This window comes from Lytechinus variegatus, chromosome 1 (assembly GCF_018143015.1).
Source record: "Lytechinus variegatus isolate NC3 chromosome 1, Lvar_3.0, whole genome shotgun sequence".
In the NCBI taxonomy this organism is placed as follows: Eukaryota; Metazoa; Echinodermata; class Echinoidea; order Temnopleuroida; family Toxopneustidae; genus Lytechinus; species Lytechinus variegatus.
Window position 1 is genome coordinate 42,729,810 of NC_054740.1, and position 13,602 is coordinate 42,743,411.

Here is a 13,602-nt window from a genome sequence, read left to right on the forward strand (position 1 = left end):
TCTGAGAGAAGAAATGGATGGATAGCCCTTATTCACCCCCCCCCCCCCCCAGACAATACCGTTATTCCAAGCCATGTGGTCAGCATAAGGGTACTCCAGACTGAAAGTAGTATGAATGTAAAATCAAACAAGCAAAATGATAATAAATAATAATAAACAGTTCTTGTATAGCGCATATCACAATTATGAATAATGTCTCTATGCGCTTCCAAATGACTTGGATATTATTACCCAGCTGTAGCTTGGCAGCCGTAATTTCTAAGATTACAGCGCACACGCATTTCAAGGAACAAATCCCTGCCAGGTACCCATTCACCTCACCTGGGTTGAGTGCAGCAATGTGGATAAATTTCTTGCCGAAGGAAATTACGCCATGGCTGGGATTCGAACCCACTACCCTCTGTTTCAAAGTCCGAAGACTAATCCACTGGGCCACAACGCTCTACTAAAACACTACGAATTTCATCAAAAAACTGATGAAGAATAACATAGTGGTGCACAGGTCTCTCGCGGCAATTTAATGGGGGCGCCAAAAAGTAAAAGAAAAAGGAGAATAAATGAAGAAAAATGGAGGAAAGTGAAGATATTGGTATATTTAGAGTATGTGCCCCTTTGATGATGAATGCATAAGAACTTGTCTTTTAAAGAGATTTTAAAGGGGCGCTTTGCTTTTTTTTCTTCACGTGTTTCTTCTCAGGATTGCTCAATTTCGCGCCCCTACTATATTTTTAAATCTACCTCTTTATATATTCAAAGCATGATTGGATCCAAAATTTGCAGTACTTTAAAAAGGTAAAACCATAATTTGAAATAAATTTAAACGAAAATAGAGAAAGATAAATACATTAGAAATGATGCTTAGAATATTTAAAATACCACAATTTTTATGGGAACGCGACCGCTTTGCTTCCTTTGCACGAATGTTTATCCTCTCTGGTATGTGATTCATTAATCTGTTTCATATTAAGAACGACTGGTGTTCCTTTCTTGCGGTTAACACCATTATATGTTCATTGGTGATTATTATTTAAGCGCGTAAGAAAGTTCACCAGTCGTTCTTGAAGTCGCTCGAACAGCTTTATGAAACACCCACCCGGATCCCATATTTTCAGTATTTGTAAAGGGACATTAATCATCATTGTTTTATATACAAAATTAGGCTTGCACTATTTGTCGAGGAACTCGTCTAGCTTCAACCATTTTAAAAAATTAAAAAAAATATATAATAAAGTGTCTTGCAACGGCCCAATCAAAAAAAAAGGAAAGAAAAAGAAAGGGGTAATGGTAAAGTATGATATCATTTTATTAATATTTTTTCTATCACAAGCATGAATTTTTGTAATAAACATGTCGACAATTTTGCTCGCTTGCTCCGCTCGCAACTTTTTTTTTACTAATTTTACGCAATACACCATTATGGAGCCCCCTTAAACTTGTTGGCTAATAACGCCACTGGCGTCTTGCGTTTGAATCTTAAATAAGATGCCGTACGTGCGATCGGATGATGATTTATGATGTTTGATTTGCAGTTTGCTCAACATATTCACCAGGCAATGGTCTGCATATTTCCGTAGAAATTGAAAATCTAATGGTGCATTATTCATGTTATTTCCAAACCTTGTAAAATGAACGATGACCTATCTAAATCAATATTTTGCCTGTCCATTTTTTGGAGACGAAATGTCACCCAATTTGGACTTATACAATCGTTTGCTTGTCAAACTTTTTCAGACAAATCCGCACTGCTTTAAAGTCCGACTCTGGTTCTGCACACCTGCTCATCAAATTTTGTCTAGATTATGATTTAAATAGGTCGGTTCCATGACATTTGCTCCGGCGACAATTGCTCCGCTCTAAATTCCACATACTAATCGAATGACCAACTTCAACCTAATATATAACCCCATTGCAACCCTAAACCTAGATCGTAGGAGCAAATGTCGTGTCACCGATTAGGGTTTAGTCGCGCAGAATGGAAATTATCTTTTTCTCCGCCCCCCCCCCCCCTCTCCCTCTGTCTATGCTATCTATTTTCCGATCCCACACACATTACACAGCAAAAACTGTGGTGTTAACCGGTGTATAGAGGACCACACCAGTTATTTTACACCGGTGTTAAATTGGTGGTGTTAGTTTTACACCTATAGGTGTTATTACAACACCTATGGTTGTTACATTTACACTCTTTGGTGTTATGTTCAATCTCTAGGATGTTATTTTAACACCTCAGGGTGTGGTCCTCTATTAACACCAATTGGTGTCAGTTTTAACACCACAACTTTTACAGTGTATATTTCCTTCCCCACCTAGCTGGGGAGCGTTTCATGAAAAACTTATCCGACAAGCCCTGTTTTATCCGATTTACCATAGTAACAGTCGGGGACGGCGCGGCGGGGGAATTTGAAAGTGTGGGGGGGGGGGGTCGCACAGGGAAACAAAGACATATTATTTTTTCGAAAGGGGCACCATCTTGAACCAATGAAAACAAACGACTTATTCACAGTGGCGTAATGTGCCAAAATTTTTCGGTCGGCTAGATATGTTGTATCACGTTAAATCTATAAAAAGTTGCGAGTGAATGAAGCGAGAGAGTGTGCAAAACTTTAGACATTTTTATAACGAAATTCTAATTTGGTGAAAGATTTTGACATAATATTCAGAAAATATTATTTCACCTATCTTATTATTACATTATTTTCCCTTCATAAGTCGTAACATATATTACAAAATTGAAAAATGTTTTTTTTTTTTAAAAAGGGAACTCGTCAACACATAAAAAAGGGTCCTTATTAGGTGAAAGGGGTACAGAAAACGTTCTTGAGGGCCTATGGACCTAGGGCCATGGACCTACAAGTAGGTCCATGGTAAGGGGCATTTTTCTTGGGTAAAAGGGGGCACTGATACGAGAAATGGCGCATATTAGAAGGCAAAGGGCACTTGTTAACGGCGTAAACGGGTCATTCTCAGGTATGAAAGGGGCACAGAACATGTCGTGAGGGAGCATTTTTTGCTTAAAAAGGGCACCCCTCGGACTCGCTGCCCCTGGTAACAGTGAATATCGTCCAATCAGAATCAGGATTGTTGTCAAATATGACAACTTGTCGGAAAAAAATATGAAACGTTCTCCAGGTCTCTTACAAAATGATTTCAATATTTACAAGAATCATAAAAAGATACCACCGAAGTTAAAAAAATGTTTATTTATTTACAAATTGTCAGTACAAAACTGTATAAGCTGCAGGCATTTTTATATGGCACATAACTTCAAATATTGAATAGATATATGAATTTAGTAAGGGTTTAGTATCATGCAAATATATGACTATTTTAGATTGATCTTATTTCTTCATTCACATTAGAGACGTGTATAAAACAAACTCATACAATGGTACATATAACAAAATTATCAATAATGCAATTATCGTAATATAAGCAATGAAAATACATAATAAAATGTATTCTGTATTTCATGATGATTTAAAGGAATGCAAAAGACCGCCATTGTCATAGGAAAACAATCAAAATTTACAAAACATCCGTTATCTTGAATAAATTGATACATGGATCATCGGTGTCTTACATAAAAATATCGTACATAAAATTGTTCTGCATCTTTTTCCCTTGGGACTTTTGATCGTTTGTCGGCAAGGCCACGGTACAAATTAAATGATTTTGAGTGCTGTACCGTTATTACTCATTAATCATGACTTGAGTATAATGACACACAAACTCCCATATAATGGAAGATGAATTAGGACGGTCCACTTTGGACGATTATTTGATAATTATGAAGAAGAAATCATTGGGATCGATTAATAGCCAACAGATTCTTGTACCATTTCAAAGTCCGCTGGCATTATGGAAACAGAAACTAATGCTGATAGATGTGTAAAGAGCAGAAAAAATAAAACAATAATAAAACATATAAAAATACAAACTGAATTTCAATAACTTTTATAATTATGCCTTTTTCTATAATGGGCCAGGATTATCCACATACAGGGTTGTGTAGGAAAGTCCTTCACCTCACACAGTATATCCAAAGTGCATGTTTTAAATATGTGTAACGAAGCATGGGATTCTTTTCACACTGTTAAATTCAGTTCGGGCAATTCAACCAACAGTGTGAATGACATCTTGACATAGAATACACCATGAACACATTGGGAACACACTATGAACTTACATATGAAGCCACTGTAAACATAATGAGAACGAAATATGAACATATTGGGAATATACTGAGGACATACTGTGGAGATACTTTGAATATACTATGCCAAAGAAGCATTATGAACACACTGTGAACACACAGCGAACTTACTGTGAACGCATTGTGAATACACTGTTAACATGTTGTGAACATATACTAACTCACTGTGAACATACTTTAAACACGCTATGAACAAATTGTGAACACACTGTGAACACAATATGAACAAACTGTGGACATACTGAGAACAAACTGCAGTGAACACACCATGAACACATTATGAAAACATAAAGAACACATTATGAACAAACTGTGAACACACTGTGATCAATACTTGCCTTACTGTGTTCTTTCTGTCATTGGGGCTGTGTGTCGTAATGCTATGGTATTCATAAAGTATTTATATAAGTAAAGTATATACGAAGATCTAATTACATGCCTTAATATCCATTGTGGTGTGAATATTGTTGACGATTTAATTCTGGTTGGATAGAGAATATTTTACACTAAAAAGGGACATCTACCCCCACGATACAATTACAACAGGTTGTAATCAGAAAAATGGAATAATCTAATGAAACAATACGAATAGAAATATTCACAATGTAAATTCTGTTGGAATATACATTTTTTGTAGTTAAAGCATTATCTTAAATCTTCTTCAAATACAACATCTACAACATATGTCTATTTTCTGAGATCAAATTGAACAATATTAAACATAACATTGTATAGGCATATATCAATAAAACACGTACAATCATTGCAGATACTTTCTGAGTAATACTTTGGATAGAGAATATAAATGTACGTGTACATGATACCGATTATTACATTATTTTCAGTTAGCACCACACAATTAAGAAGTAGACGCATAAGAACTGAGATTTATCTAGAGAGTGGATAACACTGATCTGAATAATATCATCGTGTATAGTGAATAGATCAGTGGTGGATAATTACTATTAATTCGTACCAACGAATCAGTGCTACATTATACATGTAAGTAGATACCATAGAGATACATTACTATTTTTTGTATATAATATAGTGGTAGACACCCTCTGAAATATGATCGCATGAGATCCGATTTTGGAATGCAACGTGGTAGAATGTGATGCTTTTATTGAAACATGGAATATCTTACTGTGTAATCAATGTTCTAAATCATCGTACAAATACCTGTGTTCAAATATGTGACTATGCTGTCATCCTTCTTAGAATAAAAGCGGAATAAAGTAATGGCGTCATAGCAGTTGTACGATTGGCTACGATTTGAATTCAATTCGGCCTTTACTCCAAAATAAAGACTTGCAATCTTTCATAATGGTTATATTAATGTTCTTTCAATCAATTTTAATTAACCTCAAATAGAATGATATTTTCCATTCACAATTTCAGAAAATAAGCAAAATGCGATCTATTCCTAAATCGGATCACGAACAGACGTGTGCGTTGGCCTTAAGACATTTCTGTTCTCCAATCTTTCTTCTTAATAATTTAATAACTATATTCTGAGGCTTCTCGCCGGATTCGAGTGGAAGTAACATAACACCGTGAAATATTTATATCATAATTATATATAATTAGCTGGGAACTTTTTTTTAATATGTATAACTTCAGGTGTGTGACCTTCAGCACTGTCTTCTACTGATGCAGACGCCATTAAGCAGCACCTGGCCCGCCAAGCACTGGCACCCAGCCACGCAGGAGGTCGTGGGGGCCGCGCACCGTTGTCCATCGGGGTCTGAACAGGTAGGTTGGCACGGCGGGCCGCATTCGTCATATATCATCGAGGGAGGACATTCTAATGCTGTATAAGTGCAATCAAAGTATAACAAACAAATAAAGCTTCATTAAAGGTTTCACTTATTTCTCCCCAAGAGATATAAACATATATGTAAGAGACAATGGATAACAATGCACTTCAATGAATTAAAGAAAGTGAGGAAGATAACGACCAAAGAAGGGGGGGGTACTTGTATGAGGTAAATCCATAACAACAAAGTACTTAATTGCGAAGATAATTATGAATGACAATAATAATAATAATAATAATAATAATGATAATTATTTATGTATATATACAGTAAGTACAGTAAGTACTTTTACATTAAAATATCAAAATAATAATAATAATAATAATATATGTAATTTATATTGCGTCAAATCCACTCGGCAGAATGCCCAAGGCGCAGTGAGAGAAGAAAGAAAGAACGAAAGAGAATAGGTACAAATATAGGTACAAAAACTTTAAATAACAGGTTAGATAAAAAAATACATTTAAATCTAAATTGGATGAGATGGAGGATAGAGCCAGAAAAGTATACGAATTTGATTTAAAAAAATGTTCTGTATTTCCCACTTTGATGAAATTTTCAACATTTTGCTCTGTAGATTTTTCTGTATTTATTTGGATATAAATATTTTCAGCCCGGACCATCCCTTTAACCCACTGTGTTGGTACGAAGTCATAATTACCACAATTAGATAACTTTCTCCAGCCTCGAATCTCCTGACCAATCTGGCGAAGGCACTCGTTATGGTAAGATGAAACAGCCTCGCAATGGCACGGCTGACGAACGCCACACGTACAGGCATCCTCAATGCAATTAGTGATGTATGGCTTCGGATCCACCACCTTGTTGCAGTCCTTGAAGGCTTTCTTGAGGAGAACGCGGCATTTCTTAAACGCATGGCCAAAGTCTTTGTAGCTGACCGAGGAACAGCTTCCAATTTTCAGATAGCCGAAAGTCAAAGGACGGGTGTTCCTTTGCTTGCAGTACCTGCATTAAAGTGGCAATGTCGAGAAGTTATATGGTGGTTCATTCAATAATTTCTAAACTGAACTTTGGATAATAAGATCTCACACACGAATCACTTTCAACATGTTTTAAATAGTATAAATGCAGTGAGGAAGAGTATAGGATCAAATTGCTTATGTACACCCAGTATAGAGAGGACTATTAGAATATGCGCACATTTGGAGTGGCATATGGCTTATTTACTTAAGAGCATCTCTTCTTAAATACAATTAATCATATGTTTGGTAAAGAAATTTAGAACAGGAAAACAAATAAATATGAATTCTGCTTTTTTTGGGGGGGGGGGGGGGCATAGAGTCTAGCTTACTTGTATCCTTCAACTTTCCAGCTGTGGAGCAATTCCTTGTTCTTGGATGTTGAGATACCTTGCCTCGTCATCTTATCATCTTTCTTGTTCCCATTCATATTCCCGCACAATCCTTGGATGCCAGACCTATGCGTCACGGTCAGATCCAGGCGGACCCCATCAGACTGCGACCACGTCACGGTCAATCCCTTGTTTGAGAAAACCTCGATATCTCCGTCCCGGACGTGCGCAATGCGAACGTTCGCCGGCTTGCGGTGCGCGTACGGTAGCGGGACGACTTCGTCTTGAACGAACACCTCGCCACTGGAGTTGATCTTGACTTCGACACAGTCGATGTACACGAAAACGGCTATGCCGAGCCGAGTTTGATCGGTGTTGATGAATTGGTGCTCCACGTGGACTTCGAAATTGGAAGTACCGCTGTAGTCTCGGGTGAGTAAGTATCGGCATTCCCCGTGCTGGTCAAATATGTATTGATCAAATGTTTCGTAGTTGCCACTGTTGCTCATGAAACATGTTTTCATCTCTGCAAAACAAGTGATAAAATTGCAGAAAACCTTTCCATTAAACAACTTTGATTACAAATTGGTTTTTCTCGTTACTGTGTATCAAGTGTTCTGTCTAGTCATTGTCATCAACATTATATTCCTCCTATTTTTTAGAGTGTTGACCTTGCCAGAAAGCAAGATAGATATAAGATGGTGTCAGTAAGGAAGTTTTGAAAAAAAGCTTTTGATTCTTTGTTAAATCTAATCCTAGCTACTATTCCCCTCCCCCTAAATAACAACTACATTCACAAAATATGAAAATATGACTCTACAATAGAGGGTTATATTAACCAGCATCAGGCCTATGCAACAGTATCAAACAAATTTTATTACTTTCTGAAAAAGGAACAATATCAAAGACGCTGCACACACAGTAAACCATTATTGAGAAATAAAACATATATGACTACAAACAATATTTGAAATCTAGCCAAGCGTAAGGCATGAGGGTGGCAACTAATTTATTTAACTACTTTGAAGAGTCCTTTCATCTTAGCAAAAAATCAAGACTGTAATCTTTTAATGACAATAGTATCCAACAATCATTGTTAAGGTGACAATAACAACAATATTTTGTACATGAATTTTTGCGCAATCTCTATGACTCATATACTCAACCGCGCATTACAGAGTAAATAGTATACAAAACTGATGCTTCTAATGTTTCTAAAATTTATATTGCTGAGTCAAATGCGGCTATTAAGCTTCAAGTATGAATCTGCGGAAATGTTGAAAGATGGATATGTTACTTGTCATTTTGAACTATTATTCGCCTTACCTGGCAAACAGATGGGGCAGCAGTCACCAGGCAAAATGACCTCTGTTTCCATCTGCAGATTAAAAAAAAAACAAATTGAAGAAATTTAATATCGTCCTTAATTCATTAATTGCGATGTATCAAAGATTAGGCCATGAGCCATTTCAAAAAGTTGTTTTCCAGGAGGAAATTATTATGTAAAGGCATAGACATTGCTACACAAATGTAACATAAAAACAGGTTAAAATATGAACAGTATCTCAAATACATCGATAAAAACGGTAACATTATTACAAATACTGAACTACTCACACAGTAAAGAGTTATTGAGAAATAAAACAAATCATGCTTACACAACGGATGAGAAGGAGTAGACGTAAACAAAACAGAACTAAGTGTGAATGCTGGAGAAAGTTTAACGATGGCATGTGTTCTACCTACGTTTAGCAGCACCCATCCATCTTCTCAGGGCATTCTCCCCTTTCTCTTTTCTTTTTTTTTGGGGGGGAGGGGTGGGAAGGGTGGATATATTTTTGGATATATTTTAGGACGGTTTGTTTTGTCCTATACAAACTATATTTTTTGATATCTTCGTATTTTATATTTTGTGAGTATTATTTCTCTCTCATTTATTTTTTTTTCTCATTTGATTACATATGTCTGTATTTGTACTCTGTTAATGGTTTTGTTATCTATTTTTGAGGGGCCCACATTGTACAAGCATTGCTTTTTAGTGGGTCCCTCCATTTCCATCTTAATTTAATTTCTATTGAAAAATAGTATACTTATTTAAAACCTCCAATGTGTTGCCCAAATCGTGTAAGTTTTTTTTCACAACATATGTATTATTATTTTTGTTTCTTTGCAATGGATACAAATACTTATTTTTTATATATATGGTATACAATTTGTTTTTGTTTGATGGAAGTGAAATAAATAAAATTTAATTGAATTGAAAACTCAAAACAAACCAACCCCATAATCGCTAGCAAATCGGCAAGCCAAACTTATCCATTTTTAATAAATATTTTTCCCGCCGATGAATGGCATTAAGATGGAACCGAAAGAGAATACCCCCCAAAAAAATCATTTGTTTTATTAATTAGATATGCATACAGCTCTTGTGAACATGTTTGACTTCAATCATGTCTATGTAAAATGTGATATTTTCGTGTTTGATATTTTATTCAATCTTTCTATATTAAAGGAGGAAAAGCCAATTAAAGAACAGTTTTATGAGACAATCTAAGAAAGTTCTAACTTTCTTTCCCACTCTCTAAATTCAAAGCTAATCGTCACAATCTCGGGGTGAAACTATGAGGGACCGATTCCTTTGGAGTAAACTGTAAATCCTTATAGAGTGCATTATAGCTCCTACTGGAGTGAACTGAACATTCCTTTTAGACCTTATTACTTTTAAAGTTGGTAGAAATAATACCACTCTCAAACGATGCAATTTTTTCACTCCAAAATGACTGGTCCTTCGTCTCACTAAAGAAGAATGTGTAAGGGATACCCATGTAAGTACAATATCTTTCAAGATTCCACGAGTTGTAGCATGGTCCTGGGAAGCGAGGTGCTGAAGATTTATCTGGGGGATGCTGCGTGTGTTATTTACCATAATTATACAGCATCCCTGGCCCCTGCATGGAAATCTCGTAGGTATGTTAAAAAGCAGATATGTAACCAAATGACCTTCATTTTGTATTGAGACCCTTTTTTTTGTTTTTAATTTTTTTTATGGGTTGTACCAACCTCTTGGCAGAGTACTCTAGGACATTGTTTCGGTACACACTCAGATCTTCCATTTTGGCAAGAACATTGGCTACAGTCTTCTTCCCATGTGTCCTCAGCCTGAAACGAAATGCAAAGAAAGTTTTAATTGATGAAAAAAAAAACACCACCGCCACAAGCTAAAACTGAAATGTGAAATAAGCAATTTCAATGTTGGAGGAGTGACACCTTTTTCAAACGTAACATCTGAATCAAACAAAATAATTGTTTGATCAAACAACTTAAAGTGGTAGATAGAACATTTGGGGAAAGCTTGTTAACTCCTTCAAAATTTTAGTTTTAGCGTGTAGATTGTACTCGATTTCATACCCCAATTATGTCCAGTAAAAATAATGATTACAGATATATTTGTGACCAGCCACCAACAAACCAACGATCGGTCACAGCCCTGAATAGCACATCCTTAGCTTTAAGATGATATCTAACTAGTCACCATTGACAAACAATAACCTATGAAAGGGCATACACTTTGAATGCAGAAGGAATTCAGCGAGAGCTTCAAAAACATGGAGAAAACGAACTTTGCCGTTCGGGGGTTCACTCAAGAAAGACTTGTGAACACTTTGCAATTATCAGTGATACTTCCAAGCAGTCCGCAAAAACTAGTGTCAAAGAAACTCTTTTACTGTATCTCGTTTTCTAATCAACTGCACGTTATTTGAGATTTTGACAGTTTGAAGGAAAATTATTATTCCAGATGCTAGACTAAATTCGTTAATTTGTCCTTCAGGTTTTTGAAGATCAAATTAATATTTTGACTATTCATAGAGAATTCCCCTGGCGACTAATTCATGTTATTGCTGGTATCGGGTTGTAATATCCATATCTGAATAAGTTCCCAAGGAGAAACAGAAGTACAGTATGCCTCCAAACATTCACTAATTCACAATAGATCCAGTGACCATCATCACTATATTTCTTTATTTTTTTATTTTTTAAAATTTTTTTAAAAAACAATTTTACACTTTGTTACCAATAATGCATATAGCATTTCCATTTATTTGAAAGCAGGATAAAAGAGCATTGTAGATTAAATGCCTTGCTCACGGGCATAGGTGCCGCGGCCGGGGATCGAACCCTTGACTCTTTCATGTAAAGCCAGGCGCCTTAGTCCACTCGGCCACGGCACCTCCATACCAGTATCATTGCGATTATGTTTATATACTGGAATATTCTACTTTTGATTATTAGTATAGTATCATTTCATTCTTACTTACTGAATGAAATTTTCCATAGTGTTTGCAGAAGCTTACAGCTAAAAACAAAATCAAAAGAGAAAATGTTATGAGTTTTACAAAATACCCTTTAAGTGGATTTTAAAGATCCATAACCGTAAATATTGAATCTAGCTACAGTACAATGTGATTGAATGAATAATAAACTAAATAATATTAAAATAAGATAAAATAAAACTGGGTTCTTTTGGTACAAAATTGTCAGACCAATGTAGAAAAAAAAATGCAACATCAAATTTTAAAAGATGGTTAAAATATTAATATCAATGTAACAAACTGAATATTATAATCTTTGAAGGAACTCGTGGACAAAAATAATTATATTGTTCTTCGAAGGAAATAACCATCAAAAGGAAAGCTTGAACTGGTTTTTAATTAAAAAAAACAACTAGCATAATTCTTGACATAAACAATATACATATTACCATATGACATGTTCTGAATAATTCTAGAGACATATGAATCAAAGAAAGTAATTCTACAGATTAATTGCGCAATAATGTAAATGATACATTTCATGAATGGGAAGATGTGGGGATCTTCAATCGAATTTAAAATTGATAAGACACCCTCAAGATGAGAAATATATTAGAAATGTTGATTTTCTTACAGTTACAAGTTTTCTGATCGGGTTGAAGGGCGTAACCTTGACGACAAGAGCAAACAAATGATCCGATGGTGTTCTGACATTGATGAGTACACCCTCCATTGTTAACCGAACACTCGTTGATATCTGTATTGTTTGGGAAAAAATAGAGGTATTCATTAGGCAATTTGTTTGTACAATCATTGCGATATTGTAAGAAGTTACACAAAGAAAAAAAATTTCACAAGGAAGAAAATATAAAATAAGGATCTTGGTAGTGTAGCTTGATACCCCATATGTTCAACTGAGAGAAAGAGAGAGAAAAAAAGATGTTATATTTAATGATCTTAATAATTGAATATGAATTCCCCAATCGTCGCTTAATGCCTCTAATCACCCAAAATAACTTATTTTGCAGACTCCTGTAAAAAGATTAACAAATTATTTCATAAACATTTGAATAGTCAGCGCTTTTCATTATTTGGTCTGCAGCCAACGAATATAAAGATTTCGGTAATAATAACAATAATAATAATAATCATAATCATAATGATGATAGGGTAGCCACTTCAGTTCCGGAAACTGTTCTCCCGTCTAAGCTAGGCTACCTATTCGGTGCACACAGCTTTTGAGGAATTACTTCCTGCCGGTACCCATTTACCTCACCTGGGTCGAGTGCAGCAGACTGTGGATGAATTCCTTGCAGAAGGAAATTACGCTATGGCTGGGATTTGAACCAACGACCCTCTGTTTTAAATTTCTGAGACTATCACTAGGTACATGTATATCATGGAATTCTTCCTCTATCTCTTAAGTTGAACATTGATTAACCAAATTCTTCAATCAATTCTCGAATCAAGAAAATGACTAAATAGTCATTGAGCTATTCTAAACAAAAGCTATTTGAAATGCCACTTCTTGTTTCTCATGTCTCACAAAAAAATTGTAGATTTATTTCTATACAATTCCCAAAATGTTCTGATCGAAGTTATTCATGATTGAACTGCAAAAACATGCATAATAAATTTTGGAATAAAACAAAACAAAACAAAGATGGCAGATAAGAGAGCAGCATAACAGAAGAACGGTCCATTTTAGATTGATTCTTGAGAAAAAATCCAATTCGTCAATGGTAAGATTATTACATGATTGGGAAAATGAAATAGTGTACATCTGAATGACCAGTTTGCATCAGTGTAGAGCCATCATAGCTTGCTTTCAGTTTTTCTAAATTGTTAAGGAACTTCCCTAAAAAGTATAAGACGTCAAAATCCATTCCAGTAGGTTTGCAAGTCTTGGAAAGCGCATGATGTGGCTATTGATGAGAGAGAAAGTAC

The 13,602-nt window shown here is 35.4% G+C and overlaps 1 protein-coding gene across 3 annotated transcripts in view; it reads right to left on the reverse strand.

The window, feature by feature from the left end:
• Positions 1–3,185: 3,185 nt before the first annotated feature.
• Positions 3,186–13,602, reverse strand: part of LOC121414544 (sushi, von Willebrand factor type A, EGF and pentraxin domain-containing protein 1-like) — a 43,237-nt gene continuing 32,820 nt past the window's right edge. For all 3 annotated transcript variants that reach the window (XM_041607756.1, XM_041607765.1, XM_041607771.1), the window contains 7 exons: positions 12,290–12,412; positions 11,662–11,699; positions 10,406–10,504; positions 8,672–8,723; positions 7,346–7,871; positions 6,695–6,999; positions 3,186–6,026 (listed from right to left, as the gene is read on the reverse strand). In XM_041607756.1, the coding sequence (XP_041463690.1) occupies positions 5,848–6,026; positions 6,695–6,999; positions 7,346–7,871; positions 8,672–8,723; positions 10,406–10,504; positions 11,662–11,699; positions 12,290–12,412 (1,322 nt within the window). In that variant the 3' untranslated portion in view covers positions 3,186–5,847. The remainder of the gene's footprint in view (positions 6,027–6,694; positions 7,000–7,345; positions 7,872–8,671; positions 8,724–10,405; positions 10,505–11,661; positions 11,700–12,289; positions 12,413–13,602) is intronic.